This window comes from Oncorhynchus keta, chromosome 19 (assembly GCF_023373465.1).
Source record: "Oncorhynchus keta strain PuntledgeMale-10-30-2019 chromosome 19, Oket_V2, whole genome shotgun sequence".
Taxonomy (NCBI): domain Eukaryota; kingdom Metazoa; phylum Chordata; class Actinopteri; order Salmoniformes; family Salmonidae; genus Oncorhynchus; species Oncorhynchus keta.
This window is the reverse complement of record NC_068439.1, coordinates 17,850,619-17,874,046: the sequence shown is the minus strand read 5'-3', so window position 1 is coordinate 17,874,046 and position 23,428 is coordinate 17,850,619. Positions and strand designations below refer to the sequence as shown.

The 23,428-nt window shown below is 43.4% G+C and overlaps 1 protein-coding gene across 3 annotated transcripts in view; it reads left to right on the top strand.

Moving 5' to 3' along the window:
* Nucleotides 1-1,243: 1,243 nt before the first annotated feature.
* LOC118375656 (zinc finger protein 385D-like) overlaps nucleotides 1,244-23,428 on the top strand; it is a 46,984-nt gene continuing 24,799 nt past the window's right edge. The window contains exons 1-2 of one of the 3 annotated variants that reach the window (XM_052469914.1): nucleotides 1,244-1,410; nucleotides 8,760-8,881. Coding sequence is in view for 1 of the 3 variants with exons in the window: in XM_052469913.1 (XP_052325873.1) it covers nucleotides 1,365-1,410; nucleotides 8,760-8,881 (168 nt within the window). In the remaining 2 variants the exon portion in view is untranslated. Of the gene's footprint in view, nucleotides 1,411-8,759; nucleotides 8,961-23,428 lie in introns of all 3 variants that reach the window. The other 2 variants (XM_052469915.1, XM_052469913.1) reach the window with 2 other exon arrangements.

Below are 23,428 nucleotides of genomic sequence, written 5' to 3'. Positions count from 1 at the left end.
ATGGACAATACCTTCGACCTCATGGCTTGGTTTTTGCTCTGATATGCACTGTCAACTGTGGGACCTTATATAGACAGGTGTGTGTCTTTCAGGGCAAAGGGTCTGAATACTTATGTAAATAAGGTATTTCTGTTTGAATTTGTATTTTTATTTAAGCAATTTTACAATAACACTGTAACGTAACAAAATATGGAAAAAGTCAAGGGGCCTGAATACTTTCCAAATGCACTGTATCTGCATGCTGTATGTGGTTTCCTTCTGAACCAGTGAACACAGGGAGCATCTAAAAATACCAGCCACTGGAGGAATGGAGTGAGGATGTTAAAGGATTTACACACAGGCTCATCCAAAGACAACAGCCTGGTCAGCCTCCATAGACTCACAGTGGAGTGAATGAATCACAGTGAGGAGGCAGGGATTTCCCCATTTTTAGGGCTGGCTGGTGACCATGGTATCCCATATGCCGCATCAGATGACATCAGTTCTCTGCCCTCCCTCCCTCCCTCCCTCCCTCCCTCCCTCCCTCCCTCCCTCCCTCCCTCCCTCCCTCCCTCCCTCTCTCTCTCTCTATTTCTATGTGTGCACGCACACGCGTGCATGTCAATAGGTTAACAAGAGCACCTGGCTCAGTGAGGACTTGACCAATAACCTCAAATAGCATACTACAGATGACACAGACACACCCTGCATATGGAGCCGACACTCCAATAAAGTAAAATTCTTCACACATCTCAGAGCAAGACAGGGGGAGGTGGAGGGGGAGGGAAACAGAAGCCATGTTTACACCTGGTTCTAACATGTATCATTTTTCCTGATCTTCTTTACATTCTGATTGTGCCCACATTTTCAGGCAGGTGTAGACGACTAAAAGACCAGCCTCGAGGTATTCAGGGACCCATTGTACATGGATATCAATCAAGTTTTTAACAGATCTGGATGGTCAAATCATTTAAATCATTATTATACCGGCCTCTCTAATCATTGACAGGTTGCACCATTGGCGTATGGCATCAATAATTGTCTTAAAATAAATACATTCATATTATTTTGAAAGAAAGTCAAATCATTTGCATAGAGGAAGGCACCAGGAAATCTCGTCACAATGCGAGCACAGTGGACGGGAAAGAGAGACATTTTACCTCCATGTGTAAACGAACCTTAAGCCGATAGTGATTGGGACCACATGTTAGCTCAAGGTGTAAACAAGGTTAGAGAGAGGGAGGGAGTTTAGAGGAGGGAGAGTAGCCTACCTCAGCAGTGAGTGGTAGCCTATTGTGGAGGAGAGGAGACTCATTCTGGACCCATCATACCACCATGCTCAGCTAGAATCGATTGAAGACTTGACCAGGGGGTGGTGAAGTTGCATGCAAAAAGGAATATTGATTGTTGATAAGACCAGCATGTATTTTGGTAAGGAGATACTTATTTTTACTTCAAGTATAGTAGGAAATTACCAGAATGCTTTTAGGTAGCCTTAAATAAATAAAACATTGCCTACTCAAACGGGTTAGGTTCATTACAATTTAAGGCTCAGTAAATGCACAGTTAGATGCTCCATGTAAATGTCTGCTGTAAGGATGCAGACGTATGGGTCACAGAAATAGCCTGTTGCCCATCCTGGCAAGTTGAGTCCACCTTTTTGTTTTGTTGTCCCCAACGATGAAATCGGGAGGGGTCTGTGGATCTGTCTACGTCCTTTAGTACGTACATACATACATGCTTTTGCAGACTGTACGATTCTAACCGTTTTATGCCCCGATTGTATCCCCAGACAAGATTGATTTCCACGTCGTGGGAAAATTCTTAGGTCGTAAAGGATTATCGAACGTCTTGGACCGTTCAGTGTGACAGGGTCTAGGTCTGCCGATTAAGTACCACTACGTGAGATTGTAGGCTCCGACAAAAGTTCTGGTAGTGTCAGAATGTTTAGCCTTTATAGTGTAATGCGGCAGCTGTTACACAACGGTCAGAGTGACTGACCAATAGGAAAACGGCTGGCATTGAGTAGTATGCACACAGTAATACGGAATAGTCAGATTAATATAATTGTCAATTTTTTTAACGTTTATGATGTGCAAAAATAACGATTCCCAAAAAGTCTTGTTTACATGTAATTTGAAATCAGGCTACTTGATGGGATTTTGATAAATGCACAAAATCGCCAATCAAAATAAACGTTCTACCACAGCGACCATGTTATTTTGGGGAAGACTATTTGATTATGAGTTGGACACAAAGTTTCTATGTGAACTATTTCACACATAGTTTTGAGGAGTTCGAATCGGAGTTCACTTTGGTCATCCAACAACAGCGCAATATCTCAATCTGCTACGTGAGTAGCAGAACTAAGAACAGATATAGTCCTTGGTTCACTCCAGACCTGACTGCCCTCGACCAGCACAAAAACATCCTGTGGCGGACTGCAATAGCATCGAATAGTCCCCGCGATATGCAAGTGTTCAGGGAAGTCAGGAACCAATACACGCAGTCAGTCAGGAAAGCTAAGGCCAGCTTCTTCAGGCAGAAGTTTGCATTCTGTAGCTCCAACTCCAAAAAGTTCTGGGACACTGTGAAGTCCATGGAGAACAAGAGCACCTCCTCCCAGCTGCCCACTGCACTGAGGCTAGGTAACACGGTCACCACCGATAAATCCATGATTATCGAAAACTTCAACAAGCATTTCTCAACGGCTGGCCATGCCTTCCGCCTGGCTACTCCAACCTCAGCCAACAGCTCCGCCCCCCGCAGCTACTCGCCCAAGCCTCTCCAGGTTCTCCTTTACCCAAATCCAGATAGCAGATGTTCTGAAAGAGCTGCAAAACCTGGACCCGTACAAAATCAGCTGGGCTTGACAATCTGGACCCTCTATTTCTGAAACTATCCGCCGCCATTGTCGCAACCCCTATTACCAGCCTGTTCAACCTCTCTTTCATATCGTCTGAGATCCCCAAGGATTGGAAAGCTGCCGCAGTCATCCCCCTCTTCAAAGGGGGAGACACCCTGGACCCAAACTGTTACAGACCTATATCCATCCTGCCCTGCCTATCTAAGGTCTTCGAAAGCCAAGTCAACAAACAGGTCACTGACCATCTCGAATCCCACCGTACCTTCTCCGCTGTGCAATCTGGTTTCCGAGCCGGTCACGGGTGCACCTCAGCCACGCTCAAGGTACTAAACGATATCATAACCGCCATCGATAAAAGACAGTACTGTGCAGCCGTCTTCATAGACCTTGCCAAGGCTTTCGACTCGGTCAATCACCATATTCTTATCGGCAGACTCAGTAGCCTCTGTTTTTCGGATGACTGCCTTGCCTGGTTCACCAATTACTTTGCAGACAGAGTTCAGTGTGTCAAATCGGAGGGCATGCTGTCCTCTGGCAGTCTCTATGGGGGTGCCACAGGGTTCAATCCTCGGGCCGACTCTTTTTTCTGTATATATCGATGATGTTTCTCTTGCTGCGGGCGATTCCCTGATCCACCTCTACACAGACGACACCATTCTATATACTTCCGGCCCGTCCTTGGACACTGTGCTATCTAACCTCCAAACGAGCTTCAATGCCATACAACACTCCTTCCGTGGCCTCCAACTGCTCTTAAACGCTAGTAAAACCAAATGCATGCTTTTCAACCGTTCGCTGCCTGCACCCGCACGCCTGACCAGCATCACCACCCTGGATGGTTCCAACCTTGAATATGTGGACATCTATAAGTACCTAGGTGTCTGGCTAGACTGTAAACTCTCCTTCCAGACTCATATCAAACATCTCCAATCGAAAATCAAATCAAGAGTCGGCTTTCTATTCCGCAACAAAGCCTCCTTCACTCACGCCGCCAAACTTACCCTAGTAAAACTGACTATCCTACTGATCCTCGACTTCAGCGATGTCATCTACAAAATTGCTTCCAACACTCTACTCAGCAAACTGGATGCAGTTTATCACAGTGCCATCCGTTTTGTCACTAAAGCACCTTATACCACCCACCACTGCGACTTGTATGCTCTAGTCGGCTGGCCCTCGCAACATATTCGTCGCCAGACCCACTGGCTCCAGGTCATCTACAAGTCCATGCTAGGTAAAGCTCCGCCTTATCTCAGTTCACTGGTCACGATGGCAACACCCATCCGTAGCACGCGCTCCAGCAGGTGTATCTCACTGATCATCCCTAAAGCCAACACCTCATTTGGCCGCCTTTCGTTCCAGTTCTCTGCTGCCTGTGACTGGAACGAATTGCAAAAATCGCTGAAGTTGGAGACTTTTATCTCCCTCACCAACTTCAAACATCTGCTATCTGAGCAGCTAACCAATCGCTGCAGCTGTACATAGTCTATCGGTAAATAGCCCACCCATTTTTACCTACCTCATCCCCATACTGTTTTTATTTATTTACTTTTCTGCTCTTTTGCACACCAATATCTCTACCTGTACATGACCATCTGATCATTTATCACTCCGGTGTTAATCTGCAATACTGTAATTATTAGCCTACCTCCTCATGCCTTTTGCACACAATGTATATAGATAGACTCCCCCCTTTTTTCCTACTGTGTTATTGACTTGTTAATTGTTTACTCCATGTGTAACTCTGTGTTGTCTGTTCACACTGCTATGCGTTATCTTGGCCAGGTCGCAGTTGCAAATGAGAACTTGTTCTCAACTAGCCTACCTGGTTAAATAAAGGTGAAATAAACAGCCTATATATAGCCCCCTTCTCCCACGAATCCGAATCGGATGCTCTCATAAATGCGCTGCTACTACTCACATATTTCTGAGATCTCAAATGAAGATGCTGTGTGCATTTAATTAAATGCTGTCAAAAACAACCAATGAGCGCAGTCAAACAACCAATAATAATGCGTGACTGGTTATTTTCCTGTGTTCGCTACGGACTGCGTTCTGTTCTCACCGTGAGCGAACGGCACCACAGTACGAATTGAATCGGACCGAGACCACCCTTTTTGAGTGTACCACGGCGCGTTGTTTAGTGCGTTCCCGAGTGCGGATAGATCGTTAACACCATATTTCGGAAATATGTAAAATCCCCCTAAAATTCATAGAATAAATGATGTTTTCCGAACTCACTTCACTCGCGCATAAGCATAGAGCAGGGGCTCCCAAACTTCAAGTGGTCTGAATACTTTCTAAAGGCACTGTATTTGAAAACCACACCACAAAAAAAACGACATACATACAGTGCATTCGGTAAGTTTATTACGTTACAGCCTTATTCTAAAATGGAATTAAAACATTTTTTTCCTCATCAAACTACACACAATACCCCATAATGACAATGGGTCTGAATATTTTCAGAATGCACTAAGTACAGAAATATCATGTTGCTCTTGTTTACTCAACTCAGGGCTTCTGCCTCCAACTCTATTTGATGATAAAGTGTGACTTTGCTCCATGCTGTCATGCCTGGTGCTACATAATAAACCTTCTCAGTCTGCTTCCCAAATCGACTCCTGTTCCATACATAGTGCACTGGTTTTGACCAAAGTCCGATGGGAGGGATCAATGGGATTTAGAAGGGGGAAAAAGTAGGATGCATTGTTCTCCCTGCATGTCTCTCAGCCAAAGGTATGCTATTGCTATCTATACATTTTATATTAGAAGACTGCAGAATCACACAGAGTGTGAGACAGAAAGAGAGACAGACAGACATAGAGAGACAGAGCGAGATAGAGAGAGACAAAGAGGGAGAAAGAGAGACAGAGATGGAGAAAGAGACAGTGAGGGACAGAGTGAGAGACATAAAGAGAGACAGACGGACATAGAGAGAAAAACAGAGCGAGACAGAAAGGGAGTCAGAGAGGGAGTCGGAGAGGGAGTCGGAGAGGGAGTCAGGGAGAAAGAGAGACAGAAAGAGAGAGAGACAGACAAAGCAAGACAGAGAAATAGACTGAGAGAGAGAGGGAGACTCCCATATCTACTGGGTAAAATACCAAAGTGTGCCATCACAGCAGCAATATTTGTGACTTATTGCTACAAAGAAAAAGGCAACCATTGAAGAACAAACACCATTGTAAATACAACCCATATTTATGTTTATTTATTTTCCCTTTTGTACTTTAACCATTTGCACATCGTTAGAACACTGTATACATAATATTACACTTGTAATGTCATTATTCTTTTTGAACTATGAGTGTAATGTTTACAGTTAATTTTTATTGTTTATTTAACTTTTGTATATTATCTACTTCACTTGCTTTGGCAATGGTAATATATGTTTCACATGCTAATAAAGTCCCTTGCATTTAATTTAATTGAGAGACAGACAGACAGACAGACAGACAGACAGACAGACAGGCAGGCAGGCAGGCAGGCAGACAGACAGACAGACAGACAGACAGACAGACAGACAGACAGACAGACAGACAGACAGGCAGACAGGCAGACAGACAGACAGACAGACAGACAGACAGACAGACAGACAGACAGACAGACAGACAGACAGGCAGACAGAGACATCGAGCGAGGAGGGAGGGAGCGAGGTAGCGACAGACAGAGAGATCAAGAGAAGATGAGAGGACGGAAGGAGCGAGGTAGCGACAGACAGAGAGATCAAGAGAAGATGAGAGGACGGAAGAAGCGAGGTAGCGACAGACAGAGAGATCAAGAGAAGATGAGAGGAGGGAGGGAGCGAGGTAGCGACAGACAGAGAGATCAAGAGAAGATGAGAGGATGGAAGGAGCGAGGTAGCGACAGACAGAGACATCAAGAGAAGATGAGAGGACGGAGGGAGCGAGGTAGGGACAGACAGAGAGATCAAGAGAAGATGAGAGGACCGAGGGAGCGAGGTAGGGACAGACAGAGACATCAAGAGAAGATGAGAGGACCGAGGTAGGGAGGTAGGGACAGACAGAGACATCAAGAGAAGATGAGAGGACCGAGGGAGCGAGGTAGGGACAGACAGAGAGATCAAGAGAAGATGAGAGGATGGAAGGAGCGAGGTAGCGACAGACAGAGACATCAAGAGAAGATGAGAGGACGGAGGGAGCGAGGTAGGGACAGACAGAGAGATCAAGAGAAGATGAGGGAGGACAGACAGAGACATCAAGAGAAGATGAGGTAGGGACAGACAGAGACATCAAGAGAAGATGAGGGACCGAGGTAGGGAGGTAGGGACAGACAGAGAGATCAAGAGAAGATGAGAGGACCGAGGGAGAGAGGTAGGGACAGACAGAGACATCAAGAGAAGATGAGAGGACCGAGGTAGGGAGGTAGGGACAGACAGAGACATCAAGAGAAGATGAGAGGACCGAGGTAGGGAGGTAGGGACAGACAGAGACATCAAGAGAAGATGAGAGGAGGGAGGGAGCGAGGGAGCGACAGACAGAGAGATCAAGAGAAGATGAGAGGAGGGAGGGAGCGAGGTAGCGACAGACAGAGAGATCAAGAGAAGATGAGAGGACGGAAGGAGCGAGGTAGCGACAGACAGAGAGATCAAGAGAAGATGAGAGGATGGAAGGAGCGAGGTAGCGACAGACAGAGACATCAAGAGAAGATGAGAGGACGGAGGGAGAGAGGTAGGGACAGACAGAGACATCAAGAGAAGATGAGAGGACCGAGGTAGGGAGGTAGGGACAGACAGAGACATCAAGAGAAGATGAGAGGAGGGAGGGAGCGAGGTAGCGACAGACAGAGAAATCAATAGAAGATGAGAGGAGGGAGGGAGCGAGGTAGCGACAGACAGAGAGATCAAGAGAAGATGAGAGGATGGAAGGAGCGAGGTAGCGACAGACAGAGACATCAAGAGAAGATGAGAGGACCGAGGGAGCGAGGTAGGGACAGACAGAGACATCAAGAGAAGATGAGGGAGCGAGGTAGGGACAGACAGAGAGATCAAGAGAAGATGAGAGGACCGAGGGAGAGAGGTAGGGACAGACAGAGACATCAAGAGAAGATGAGAGGACCGAGGGAGGGAGGTAGGGACAGACAGAGACATCAAGAGAAGATGAGAGGACCGAGGGAGCGAGGTAGGGACAGACAGAGACATCAAGAGAAGATGAGAGGACCGAGGTAGGGAGGTAGGGACAGACAGAGACATCAAGAGAAGATGAGGGAGCGAGGTAGGGACAGACAGAGAGATCAAGAGAAGATGAGAGGACGGAGAGAGCGAGGTAGGGACAGACAGAGAGATCAAGAGAAGATGAGAGGACGGAGAGAGAGAGGTAGGGACAGACAGAGAGAAAACACACATTCAGCTTGTGCTCTAACACTCATCTTTATCTTATTAGCTCTTGTACTTGCTAGTCCTCTTTAGTCTTCACTCTCTTTCTCTCTCTCGCTCAGACACACACACACACACACACACACACACACACACACACACACACACACACACACACACACACACACACACACACACACACACACACACACACACACACACACACACACACACACACACACACACACACACACACACACACACACACACACACTTAAGGTAATCAGGCCAAATGTTTGTGCAGCAGGGTGTACATGGGTGGGGCTGTGATTGTTATGATTATCAAACTGTAATCAGGCTCAGTGGAAATCCCAAAACAAAACAAACTCTCCATAATCAGGAACTCCCCCACACAAACAGAGCTAATCACAGAGGATGCACTAATGACCTTATTGAACCAAACTCTGTGTGTGTCTGTGGGCCAGTATGTGTGTGCGTGAGTGAGTGTGATTAGCTCCTCGCCCTCACCCTCTTAACTGTATTAATCTGTTTAGAATTGACGTGATGACTGTCTCCTAGGTAACGTCTGTCAGACCGCTACCCTGCCTTCATTGGACTTTGGGCCTCCTGTGGGAGGAGTCCACCAATCCATGGCGCTGAAGCCCCTCCTCCCGCTCAGCCTGTTCCATGGTTTCACTGAAGTGAGTAGTGTCTATCACTACCATCACCATAGTTAGTTAGTAGTACACAATGCTTTGACATTTTTCCACACAACCTGAGGTGAGCTTTACTCTGTTGTTTCTGCACCAAGCTTTTCTTAGAACTCTGTCCAGGTCACGCTAGACAAGGTGGAATCTTTTTGTGGCTGTAAAATGTATTATGTGAGAAATGTCAGTGTAAACGCTTTTATGCACAAATATTGATATAATAACCATTGTTCCTAAGTAAACTTGGAGTCATGCGATGACGTGTGGTCCTCCCACTACGACTCGTCAGGAAAGCATGCAGTTTATTAGGCTACAGATGAAATAAGTTATGATGAACTTTACAGGGTGGTGAAAGTGCAAGGTGATGAGCTTGATGCTCCTTTCAATACATATCAAGGGTCTTATTCTGGTGACATGGTGATTGATGCTTTGCTGTCGTTTGACAATTATAAATAATCTCGCTATTTTTGTCCATAATAATAATCTCATCATGTAGGCTACACGTGCACTCTAGCCAATCGCACAGATAGAGCTGTTGTGGTGCCCACAATACCAGAGTGGGCACACTCACTGTATAATGCAACAGTTTTTGTGAGACAACCATCAGTATAGTTTAAAATGAGATGGAAACCCATTTAAGTAGTATTTTTTTTATTCGGTACATGGGAATTTTAATACAAAAAGTATTTTAATGTGCATTACTTCATCACGCACAGCCTTTTATCGGCAACAAGTCAATTTGATGGAAAATGTGCATATTGTTTTTATGCAGATTCTTTTATATTCGTATGAAAATCTTTCGCCAATTGGATGGAAACCTACCTACCTCATGAAAAGTTTCAGAGATAGACAGCCAAACAGTGTAGATAGGATTCTCTGTATCACCTGGTTTAAAAATCGAGATTTTCTTCTCAAATCAAATCAAATGTGTTTCGTCACATGCTTGGTAAACAACAGGTGTAACAGTGAAATGCCTACTTACGGGCCCTTCCCAACAATGCAGAGAGAGAAAATAGAGAAATAATAGAAAAGTAAAACATGTAATAATAAAAGTAATAATAGATACACAATGAGTAACAATAACTTAGAGTCGATGTGTAGGAGTACGAGGTAATTGAGGTAGATATGTACTGTACATATAATTAAACTCAGCACAAAAAGAAACGTCCCTTTTTCAGGACCCTGTCTTTCAAAGATATTTCGTAAAAATCCAAATAACTTCATTGTAAAGGGTTTAAACACTGTTTCCCGTGCTTGTTCAATGAACCTTAAATAATTAATGAACATGCACCTGTGAAACGGTTGTTAAGACACTAACAGCTTACAGACGGTAGGCAATTAAGGTCACAGTTTTGAAAACTTAGGACACTAAAGAGGCCTTTCTACTGACTCTGGAAAACACCAAAAGAAAGATGCCCAGGGTCCCTGCTCATCTGCGTGAACGTGCCTTAGGGATGCTGCAAGGAGGCATGAGGACTGCAGATGTGGCCAAGGCAATAAATTGGAAAGTCCGTACTGTGAGATGCCTAAGACAGCACTACAGGGAGACAGGACGGACAGTTGATCGTCCTCGCAGTGACAGACCACGTGTAACAACACCTGCACAGGATCGGTACATCCGAACATCACACCTGCGGGACAGGTACAGGATGGCAACAACAACTGCCCGAGTTACACCAGGAACGCACAATTCCAAAAAGTGCTCTTCTCTGGCGAGTCGCAGTTTTGTCTCACCAGGGGTAATGGTTGGATTCGCGTTTATTGTCGAAGGAATGAGTGTTACAGCGAGGCCTGTACTCTGGAGAGGGATCGATTTGGAGGTGGAGGGCCTGTCATGGTCTGGGGCGGTGTCACAGCATCATCAGACTGAACTTGTCATTGCAGGCAATCTCAACACGGTGTGTTATAGGGAAGACATTCTCCTCCCTCATGTGGTACCCTTCCTGCAGGCTCATCCTGACATGACCCTCCAGCATGACAATGCCACCAGCCATACTGCTCGTTCTGTGCGTGATTTCCTGCAAGACAGGAATGTCAGTGTTCTGCCATGGCCAGCGAAGTGCCCGGATCTCAATTCCTTTGAGCACGTCTCAGACCTGTTGGATCGGAGGGTGAGGGCTAGGGCCATTCCCCCCAGAAATGTCCGGGAACTTGCAGGTGCCTTGGTGGAAGAGTGGAGTAACATCTCACAGCAAGAACTGGCAAATCTGGTGCAGTCCATGAGGAGGACATGCACTGCAGTACTTAATGCAGCTGGTGGCCACACCAGATACTGACTGTTACTTTTGATTTTGATCCCACACCCCTTTGTTCAGGGACACATTATTCAATTTCTATTAGTCACATGTCTGTGGAACTTGTTCAGTCTATGTCTCAGTTGTTGAATCTTGTTATGGTCATACAAATATTTACACATGTTAAGTTTTCTAAAAAATAAACGCAGGACCTTCCTTTTTCTGCTGAGTTTAGGAATAAAGTGACAGATAGTAAACACTAGTAGAAGCGTATGTGATAAGTCAAAGTTAGTGCAAAAAGGGTCACTGCAGACAGTCCAAGTAGCTATTTGGTTAACTATTATTATTTATTTATTTTTTAATTTTACCCCCTTTTTCTCCCCAATTTCGTAGTATCCAATTATTAGTAGTTCCTATCTTGTCTCATCGCTACAACTCCCATACGGGCTCGGGAGAGATGAAAGTCATGCGTCCTCCGAAGCACAACCCAACCAAGCCGCACTGCTTCTTAACACAGCGTGCATCTAACCCGGAAGCCACAGGAGTCGATGGTGCGTGATGAGACAAGGATATCCCTACCGGCCAAACCCTCGCTAACCCGGACGACGCTAGGCCAATTGTGCGTCGCCCCACGGACCTCCAAGTCACGGCCGGCTGCGACAGAGCCTTGGCGCGAACCCAGAGTCTCTGGTGGCATAGCTAGCACTGCGATGCAGTGCCCTAGACCACTGCGCCACCTGCAAGGCTTTTGGCTAACTATTTAAATAACTATTTAGCAGTATTACGGCTTGGGGGTAGAAGCTGTTCACGATCCTGTTGGTCCCAGACGGTGCATTAGTCTCGCTTCACTTGCGGTAGCAGGGAGAACAGTCTATGACTTGGGTGGCTGGAATCGTTGAAAATGTTGAACACTTCCTCTGACACCACCTTGTATTGAGGTCCTGGACGGCCTTTTCACGACTGTGCTGGTGTGTTTGGACCATGATTGATCCTTCGTGATTTTTGGGGTATTTTATTAGGATCCCTATTAGCTGTTGCAAAAGCAGCAGCTACTCATCCTGGGGTCCACACAAAACATGAAACATGACACAATACAGAACATTAATAGACAAGAACAGCTCAAGGACAGAACTACATAATTTAAAAAATACATTTTTCAAAAGGCACATGTCGCCTACTTATCAATACCAATACACAAACTATCTAGGTCAAATAGGGGAAAGGCTTTGTGCCGTGAGGTGATGCTTTATCCGTTTTTTAAAACAAGGTTTGCTGTTCATTTGAGCAATATGAGATGGAACGGAGTTCCATGCAATAATGGCTCTAAATAATATTGTATGCTTTCTTGAATTTGTTCTGGGTTTGGGGACTGTGAAAAGACCCATGGTGGCATGTCTGGTCGGGTAAGTGTGTGTCAGGGCCGTGTGTAAGTTGACTATGCAAACAATTTGGGATTTTCAAACCATTAATGTTTCTTATAAAAAAAGAAGTTATGCAGTCAGTCTATCCCCAACTCTTAGCCAAGAGAGACTGTCATGCATAATATTTGTATCAGCCCTCTGATTACTATGAAGAGCAAGACGTGACGCTGGTTCCCCACAGGGCCGGCGTTATGGGTGGGCCTCAGGGGGCCTGGCCTGCCCAACTGTACCTCCTTGCCAGTCCAAATAAAATATTGGTAATCTATTTGACTAACACGTGCGTAGAAAGACGCATCAATCTCAGATAAATCATCCGAGCGAGCGAAACGGCGCCCCTCTGTCTGCGTATGTGTAGGCCATGTATCTGATGCTGTCTGGACAAAAATAGTATGGCATGTCATACTATTTCTGTCCATACAGCATCAGATACATTGGTTACTTATAGTAAGATAGAGGGGCGCTGTTTCGCTCGCTCGGATGCTTTCTCTGGTGAGATACAGTAGTTTTACCAGAGAGAAAAGGCTAAGCGAGAGGGCTCATGCTTGACAAAACCTGTCTATAATAAGCAAAATGCATTTCTATGGGGATACCTTATTATAAAATGACTCAAGTAAAAGTGAGTCACCCAGTAATTGCTACTTGAGTAAAAGTCTAAAAGTATCTGGTTTTAAATGTACTTAAGTACAGTGCTGGAAAAAGTACTCAATTGTCATACTTGAGTGAAAGTAAAAACTAAAAGTAAATGCTACACATTATTATTATAATTTGTATTTATTTTTGACAGCCAGGGGCACACTCCAACCCTCAGACATAATTTACAAACTAAGCATTTGTGTTTAGTGAGTCTGCCAGATCAGAGGCAGTAGGGATGACCAAGGACGTTGTCTTGATAAGTGTGTCAATTGGGCCTTTTTCCTGTACTGCTAAGCATTCAAATTGTAACGAGTATTTTGAGTGTCAAGGAAAATGTTTGGAATAAAAAGTACATTATTTTCTTTTTAATGTTGTGAATGAACAGTAAAAGTTGTCAAAAATAGAAATAGTATGTATACCCCCAAAAACTACTTTTGTAGTACTTTAAAATATTTTTACTTAAGCACTTTACACCACTGGTGCCAGTGCAGTGTTCGGATGCTGACTTCCCCTAAAGTAAATTTACGTTTTTGCCAAAATTTATATAATTACTCCTGTCTCAATAAAATAATTCAAAATCTTTCACTAGAGAACATGATTTGACGACAGAGGATCCTTAGCTTCTTTTAAAAAATAGTTGAAGATTGTTTCAAATCACAAGTGTTTAGGTGTCACGGTTTTCTAATGGTGAAGGAGAGTCGGACCAAACTGCAGCGTGTCGATTGCGATCCATGTTTATTTAAACAAACGTAAACACGACTAAACACGAACACTACAAAACAATAAACGAAACAAAAACCGAAAACAGCCTATACATGTGTCAACTAACATCAAACAAGGACACCAAGACACTCAGGACAATCACCCACAATACAACCAAAGAATATGGCTGCCTAAATATGGCTCCCAATCAGAGACAACGATAAACACCTGCCTCTGATTGAGAACCACTTCAGACAGCCATAGACTCTCCTAGAACACCCCACTAAGCTACAATCCCACTAAGCTACACACCACATACAAAAACCCATGTCACACCCTGGCCTGACCAAATACATAAAGAAAAACACAAAATACTTCAACCAGGGCGTGACATTAGGCCCATGCATATTTCATTTGGAAGCCCACAATTAGTTTTTTAAGGCCGGGTCTCTCTACAGAATGCATGCAGTCAACTCTCCATAATGCACTCAGCTGTCTCCTGACACTTCTTGCACATTCATTTGTTTGTGTGAATTGTTTGCCCTTTGATTGTTTATTTTGTAAATAAATTCCCCATCACACATGTCACCAGTAGGCCTAATAAATGTACTGTTAATTCATTTCTGTTCACACATGTATTCATTAAAGTCATTTACTGTTGTCATTCTCGGAATGGAAATGGTTACCGAGTTCACAACCTACTACACTTGTGAGAAATGACTTTTGTAAATGTTTTCATCGTCTACTCCATGTGAGCAATGAGAATGTGACTGGTTTGTCTGTTATGATAATGTTTAGGGAGAGCGCGCCTGAGCACGCATAGAAGTACCCGGCCTGCTGCGGGATAATGTAGACATTTTCCCATTTGGGGATGTCTGATTTCTGATTGTCTTAACTCACCACTACCACCACTAATAACCTGAGCTTCTAAGTCATTTTTTCTTCACCTCACACAATAAGTCAAAAAGGTATTCTTTTTTTTTTTACATCCCGGCTTCGATAATCACCAAGCCTCGGTGTGAAAGCAAAATATCATGTTCATCCCAAATATCCGGAAATGTCCTAAAAAACAGCTTTCTGTACTGAGCTCACTGGCGGTGGGAAACTATTAGGGCCCACGGAATAGGCTAGTTCAGTGGTTCCCAAACTGTGGGGCGCGGCCAGTTTCACTCTTGAAAGTTGTAATAGTAGAATGGACAAAAACAGGTTTTTAGAAATGTTTGCAAATGTGTTACAAATATAAAACAGAAATACCTTATTTACGTATTCAGAGCCTTTGCTATGAGACTCGAAATTGAGCTCAGCAGCATCCTGTTTCCGTTGATCATACTTGAGATGTTTCTACAACTTGATTGGATTCCACCTGTGGTAAATTCAATTGATTGGACATGATTTGGAAAAGCACACACCTGTTTATATAAGGTCCCTCAGTTGACCGTGAATGTCAGAGCAAAAACCAAGCCATGAGGTTCGAAAGAATTGCCCATAGAACTCCGAGACAGTATTGTGCTGAGGCAGAGATCTGGTGAAAGGTCCCCAAAAAGGTCCCCAAGAACACAGTGGCCTCCATCATTCTTTAATGGAAGAAGTTTAGAGCCACCAAGACTCTTCCTAGAGCTGGCCGCCCGGCCAATCTAAGCAATCGGGGGAGAAGGGCCTTGGTCAGGGAGGTGACCAAGAACCTGATGGTAACTCTGACAAAGCTCCACAGTTCCTCTGTGGAGATGGGAGAACCTTCCAGAATGGCAACCATCTCTGCATCACACCACCAGTCAGGCCTTTAGGTTAGAGTGGCCAGACAGAAGCCACTCCTCAGTAAAAGGCACATGACAGTCTGCTTGGAGTTTGCCAAAAAGGCACCTAAAGACTCTCAGACCATGAGAAACAAGATTCTCTGCTCTGATGAAACCAAGATTGAACTCTTTGGCCTGAATGCCAAGCATCACGTCTGGAGAAAACCTGCCACCACCCCTACGGTGAAGCATGGTGGTGGCAGCATCATGCTGTGGGATGTTTTTCAGGGTCATTTGTAAAAACCTGTTTTTGCTTTGTCATTATGTGGTATTGTGTGTAGATTGATGAGGGGAAACATACAATTGAATCCATTTTAGAATAAGACTGTAACGCAACAAAATGTGGAAAAAGTCAAGAGGTCTGAATACTTACCTAATGCATTGTTTGTTGTAGTAATGTTCAAGTCACTCATATCAAATGAATACACAATAGTCATGTCAAAATGTATAGAATTGCAAGAAAAAAGGGCTATACAATGGCAATATGTTCTTTACACCCCATGACCATATGTGTGGAATTGCAAGAAATAACCTTTTTCTGCAATGGGGGTCTGAGTGAAAAAGTTTGGGAACCCCTGGACTAGTTGATACAACGTTGCAAGTTCGCTAGTAACAGCTTCAGCTGGACCCGGTTGATTTATCTGATAGCCTTGTTGCACTTCACTAGTGATAGCTCAAGTCAACACCGATAGAGAGGCGGCCGACTGGCGGCGTAGAGAGATTAATACGATTGAAAGAATCTGAATTTTCATCAGGATATTTTCTATTTTATTTCAGCTTTAGGCCTATGTATTTTACTTAGTTGATGATGGAAGTGAAAGGCCTACTGCTGCATTGGCCATAGGATATCTCTGGTTCCATGCGCTCATTTCTTTAGCTTCCAATGGATCACAGTTTATCAATGTGCTAAAATGACCTGATTGTCACCCTCCTGCTCCCTCCCGGCGTTCAACGTCACCGGTCTACTAACCACTGGCCATGGCTTCATTATTACGCACACCTGTTCCCCACCATTATGCACACCTGTTCCCCATCATTATGCACACCTGTTCCCCATCATTATGCACACCTGTTCCCCATCATTATGCACACCTGTTCCCCATCATTATGCACACCTGTTCCCCATCATTATGCACACCTGTTCCCCATCATTATGCACACCTGTTCCCCATCATTATGCACACCTGTTCCCCATCATTATGCACACCTGTTCCCCATCATTATGCACACCTGTTCCCCATCATTATGCACACCTGTTCCCCATCATTATGCACACCTGTTCCCCATCATTATGCACACCTGTTCCCCATCATTATGCACACCTGTTCCCCATCATTATGCACACCTGTTCCCCATCATTATGCACACCTGTTCCCCATCATTATGCACACCTGTTCCCCATCATTATGCACACCTGTTCCCCATCATTATGCACACCTGTTCCCCATCATTATGCACACCTGGTCGTCATTGCCTCCTTGATTTCTCCCCCTTTATTTAGCCTTCAGTCACTAGGTGTTATTGTTTTCTCTCACGTTCAGTACGCGCCTCGTGTTTGTTCATCTGCAACGGTTCTTTATTAAACTCACCTTCTGCACTGGTTTCCTGACATATCACTCTCTCACGGTTTCTCTTACTCTTAGTTTCTCTCTCTCTCTCTTTCCTCCATCCATCACACCCTCTTACCTTTCCTCCCCTCTCTCCCTCCCGTCCCTCCGTCCGTCCGTCCGTCTGTCTGTCTATATGGTGGTGTTGATATGATGATTGTGGTAGGTAGGTTTTGTCAGAATGTTAATGAGACCTGGCTAGGGTAATGGGAATCCGCCCCCTTTCTCGAACGCAGCACGGATGATTTGAAACTGTGGGTGTTTCAGCTGCGTAAGTGTGTACAGTTGAACTGAACTCTGTGTGTGTGTGTGTGTGTGTGTGTGTGTGTGTGTGTGTGTGTGTGTGTGTGTGTGTGTGTGTGTGTGTGTGTGTGTGTGTGTGTGTGTGTGTGTGTGTGTGTGTGTGTGTGTGTGTGTGTGTGCGCGCGCGACTGTGTTTTGTGTTACTGTTAGAATTTACCCAGGAGTCTGTAAGCACACACACACCATCTCCAACATTACTTTTTGTTTGTCGTTGACATGTGGATTGTCATGGTTACAGGAATGTGTATGTTGTGTGCCAAGCAGCATGTCTAATGGGGAGGGATTGAAGGGTTGTTTGGCTTGTTGTGTAGTGTTTCTTTGGGAACGGGAGAGACGGGTGTCTCAGTATCCTAAGTGGCCTCTTAGTGAGTTGAAAGAGTTAAACAAACACTCACCCATTCATTTCATTTCAGGTCTATGCCATCTAATAACAGACAAGTTATTATAATGTTACAGCAGTCAAGAGTTGTAATAACAGTCAAGAAATGTAATAACAGTCAAGAGATGTAATAACAGTCGAGAGATGTAATAACAGTCGAGAGATGCAATAGCAGTCGAGAGATGCAATAACAGTCGAGAGATGCAATAGCAGTCGAGATGTAATAACAGTCGAGAGATGTAATAACAGTCGAGAGATGTAATAACAGTCGAGAGATGTAATAACAGTCGAGAGATGTAATAACAGTCGAGAGATGTAATAACAGTCGAGATGTAATAACAGTCGAGAGATGCAATAACAGTCGAGAGATGCAATAGCAGTCGGGAGATGCAATAACAGTCGAGAGATGCAATAACAGTCGAGAGATGCAGTAACAGTCGAGATGCAATAACTAGCGAGAGATGCAATAACAGTCGAGAGATGCAATAGCAGTCGAGAGATGCAATAACAGTCGAGAGATGTAATAACAGTCGAGAGATGCAATAGCAGTCGAGAGATGCAATAACAGTCGAGAGATGTAATAACAGTCGAGATGCAATAACAGTCGAGAGATGTAATAACAGTCGAGAGATGTAATAACAGTCCAGAGATGTAATAACAGTCGAGATGCAATAACAGTCGAGAGATGTAATAACAGTCAGGAGATGCAATAACAGTCGAGAGATGTAATAACAGTCGAGAGATGTAATAACAGTCGAGAGATGCAATAGCAGTCGAGAGATGCAATAACAGTCGAGAGATGCAATAACAGTCGAGAGATGCAATAACAGTCGAGAGATGCAATAACAGTCGAGGGATGCAATAACAGTCGAGATGTAATAACAGTCGAGAGATGCAATAACAGTCGAGATGTAATAACAGTCGAGAGATGTAATAACAGTCGAGATGAATAACAGTCGAATAATAACAGTCGAGAGATGCAATAACAGTCGAGATGTAATAACAGTCGAGAGATGTAATAACAGTCGAGAGATGTAATAACAGTCGAGAGATGCAATAACAGTCGAGAGATGTCAATAACAGTCGAGAGATGTAATAACAGTCGAGAGATGCAATAACAGTCGAGAGATGCAATAACAGTCGAGAGATGCAATAACAGTCGAGAGATGCAATAACAGTCGAGATGCAATAACAGTCGAGATGCAATAACAGTCGAGATGTAATAACAGTCGAGATGTAATAACAGTCGAGATGTAATAACAGTCGAGAGATGTAATAACAGTCGAGAGATGTAATAACAGTCGAGAGATGTAATAACAGTCGAGAGATGTAATAACAGTCGAGAGATGTAATAACAGTCGAGAGATGCAATAACAGTCGAGAGATGTAATAACAGTCGAGAGATGCAATAACAGTCGAGAGATGCAATAACAGTCGAGAGATGCAATAACAGTCGAGAGATGTAATTACAGTCGAGAGATGCAATAACAGTCGAGAGATGCAATAACAGTCGAGAGATGCAATAACAGTCGAGAGATGCAATAACAGTCGAGAGATGCAATAACAGTCGAGAGATGCAATAACAGTCGAGAGATGCAATAACAGTCGAGAGATGCAATAACAGTCGAGATGTAATAACAGTCGAGATGTAATAACAGTCGAGATGTAATAACAGTCGAGAGATGTAATAACAGTCGAGAGATGTAATAACAGTCGAGAGATGTAATAACAGTCGAGAGATGCAATAACAGTCGAGAGATGTAATAACAGTCGAGAGATATAATAACAGTCGAGAGATGTAATAACAGTCGAGAGATGCAATAACAGTCGAGAGATGCAATAACAGTCGAGAGATGCAATAACAGTCGAGAGATGTAATAACAGTCGAGAGATGCAATAACAGTCGAGAGATGCAATAACAGCCGAGAGATGCAATAACAGTTGAGAGATGCAATAACAGTCGAGATGCAATAACAGTCGAGAGATGTAATAACAGTCGAGAGATGCAATAACAGTCGAGAGATGTAATAACAGTCGAGAGATGTAATAACAGTCGAGAGATGTAATAACAGTCGAGAGATGCAATAACAGTCGAGAGATGTAATAACAGTGGAGAGATGTAATAACAGTCGAGAGATGTAATAACAGTCGAGAGATGTAATAACAGTCGAGAGATGTAATAACAGTCGAGAGATGCAATAACAGTCGAGATGTAATAACAGTCGAGAGATGTAATAACAGTCGAGAGATGCAATAATAACAGTCGAGAGATGTAATAACAGTCGAGAGATGCAATAACAGTCGAGATGTAATAACAGTCGAGAGATGTAATAACAGTCGAGAGATGCAATAACAGTCGAGATGTAATAACAGTCGAGATGTAATAACAGTCGAGAGATGTAATAACAGTCGAGAGATGTAATAACAGTCGAGAGATGTAATAACAGTCGAGATGTAATAACAGTCGAGAGATGCAATAACAGTCGAGAGATGTAATAACAGTCGAGAGATGCAATAACAGTCGAGAGATGTAATAACAGTCGAGAGATGCAATAACAGTCGAGATGTAATAACAGTCGAGATGTAATAACAGTCGAGAGATGCAATAACAGTCGAGAGATGCAATAACAGTCGAGAGATGCAATAACAGTCGAGAGATGCAATAACAGTCGAGAGATGTAATAACAGTCGAGAGATGTAATAACAGTCGAGAGATGTAATAACAGTCGAGAGATGCAATAACAGTCGAGAGATGCAATAACAGTCGAGATGCAATAACAGTCGAGAGATGTAATAACAGTCGAGAGATGCAATAACAGTCGAGAGATGCAATAACAGCCGAGAGATGCAATAACAGTCGAGAGATGCAATAACAGTCGAGAGATGCAATAACAGTCGAGAGATGCAATAACAGTCGAGAGATGCAATAACAGTCGAGATGTAATAACAGTCGAGAGATGTAATAACAGTCGAGAGATGCAATAACAGTCGAGAGATGTAATAACAGTCGAGAGATGTAATAACAGTCGAGAGATGCAATAACAGTCGAGAGATGCAATAACAGTCGAGATGTAATAACAGTCGAGAGATGTAATAACAGTCGAGAGATGTAATAACAGTCGAGAGATGTAATAACAGTCGAGAGATGTAATAACAGTGCGATAACAGTCGAGAGATGATAACAGTCGAGATGTAATAACAGTCGAGAGATGTAATAACAGTCGAGAGATGCAATAACAGTCGAGATGTAATAACAGTCGAGAGATGTAAGATGCAACAGTCGAGAGATGTAATAACAGTCGAGAGATGTAATAACAGTCGAGAGATGCAATAACAGTCGAGATGTAATAACAGTCGAGATGTAATAACAGTCGAGAGATGTAATAACAGTCGAGAGATGTAATAACAGTCGAGATGTAATAACAGTCGAGAGATGCAATAACAGTCGAGAGATGCAATAACAGTCGAGAGATGCAATAACAGTCGAGAGATGCAATAACAGTCGAATGCAATGACAGTCGAGAGATGTAATAACAGTCGAGAGATGCAATAACAGTCGAGAGATGCAATAACAGTCGAGAGATGCAATAACAGTCGAGAGATGCAATAACAGTCAAGATGCAATAACAGTCGAGATGTAATAACAGTCGAGAGATGTAATAACAGTCGAGAGATGCAATAACAGTCGAGATAATAACAGTCGAGAGATGCAATAACAGTCGAGAGATGTAATAACAGTCGAGAGATGCAATAACAGTCGAGAGATGCAATAACAGTCGAGAGATGCAATAACAGTCGAGAGATGCAATAACAGTCGAGAGATGCAATAACAGTCGAGAGATGCAATAACAGTCGAGATGTAATAACAGTCGAGAGATGTAATAACAGTCGAGAGATGCAATAACAGTCGAGAGATGTAATAACAGTCGAGAGATGTAATAACAGTCGAGAGATGCAATAACAGTCGAGAGATGTAATAACAGTCGAGAGATGTAATAACAGTCGAGAGATGTAATAACAGTCGAGAGATGTAATAACAGTCGAGAGATGCAATAACAGTCGAGAGATGCAATAACAGTCGAGAGATGCAATAACAGTCGAGAGATGCAATAACAGTCGAGAGATGCAATAACAGTCGAGATGTAATAACAGTCGAGAGATGTAATAACAGTCGAGAGATGCAATAACAGTCGAGATGTAATAACAGTCGAGATGTAATAACAGTCGAGATGTAATAACAGTCGAGAGATGTAATAACAGTCGAGATGTAATAACAGTCGAGAGATGTAATAACAGTCGAGAGATATAATAACAGTCGAGAGATGTAATAACAGTCGAGAGATGCAATAACAGTCGAGAGATGCAATAACAGTCGAGAGATGCAATAACAGTGTAATAGATGAGATGTAATAACAGTCGAGAGATGTAATAACAGTCGAGAGATGCAATAACAGTCGAGAGATGCAATAACAGTCGAGAGATGCAATAACAGTCGAGAGATGCAATAACAGTCGAGAGATGTAATAACAATGTAACAGTCGAGATGATGTAGATGTAATAACAGTCGAGAGATGTAATAACAGTCGAGAGATGTAATAACAGTCGAGAGATGTAATAACAGTCGAGAGATGCAATAACAGTCGAGATGTAATAACAGTCGAGAGATATAATAACAGTCGAGAGATGTAATGACAGTCGAGAGATGCAATAACAGTCGAGAGATGCAATAACAGTCGAGAGATGTAATAACAGTCGAGAGATGTAATAACAGTCGAGAGATGCAGTAACAGTCGAGAGATGCAGTAACAGTCGAGAGATGCAATAACAGTCGAGAGATGCAATAACAGTCGAGAGATGCAATAACAGTCGAGAGATGTAATAACAGTCGAGAGATGTAATAACAGTCGAGATGTAATAACAGTCGAGAGATGCAATAACAGTCGAGAGATGCAATAACAGTCGAGAGATGCAATAACAGTCGAGAGATGCAATAACAGTCGAGAGATGTAATAACAGTCGAGATATGTAATAACAGTCGAGAGACGTAATAACAGTCGAGAGATGCAATAACAGTCGAGATGCAATAACAGTCGAGAGATGCAATAACAGTCGAGAGATGCAATGTAGATGCAACAGTCGAGATGCAATAACAGTCGAGAGATGCAATAACAGTCGAGAGATGTAATAACAGTCGAGAGATGCAATAACAGTCGAGAGATGTAATAACAGTCGAGAGATGCAATAACAGTCGGGAGATGTAATAACAGTCGAGATGCAATAACAGAGAGATGTAATAACAGTCGAGAGATGCAATAACAGTCGAGAGATGCAATAACAGTCGAGAGATGCAATAACAGTCGAGATGCAATAACAGTCGAGAGATGTAATAACAGTCGAGAGATGCAATAACAGTCGAGATGTAATAACAGTCGAGAGATGCAAACAGTCGAACAGTCGAGAGATGCAATA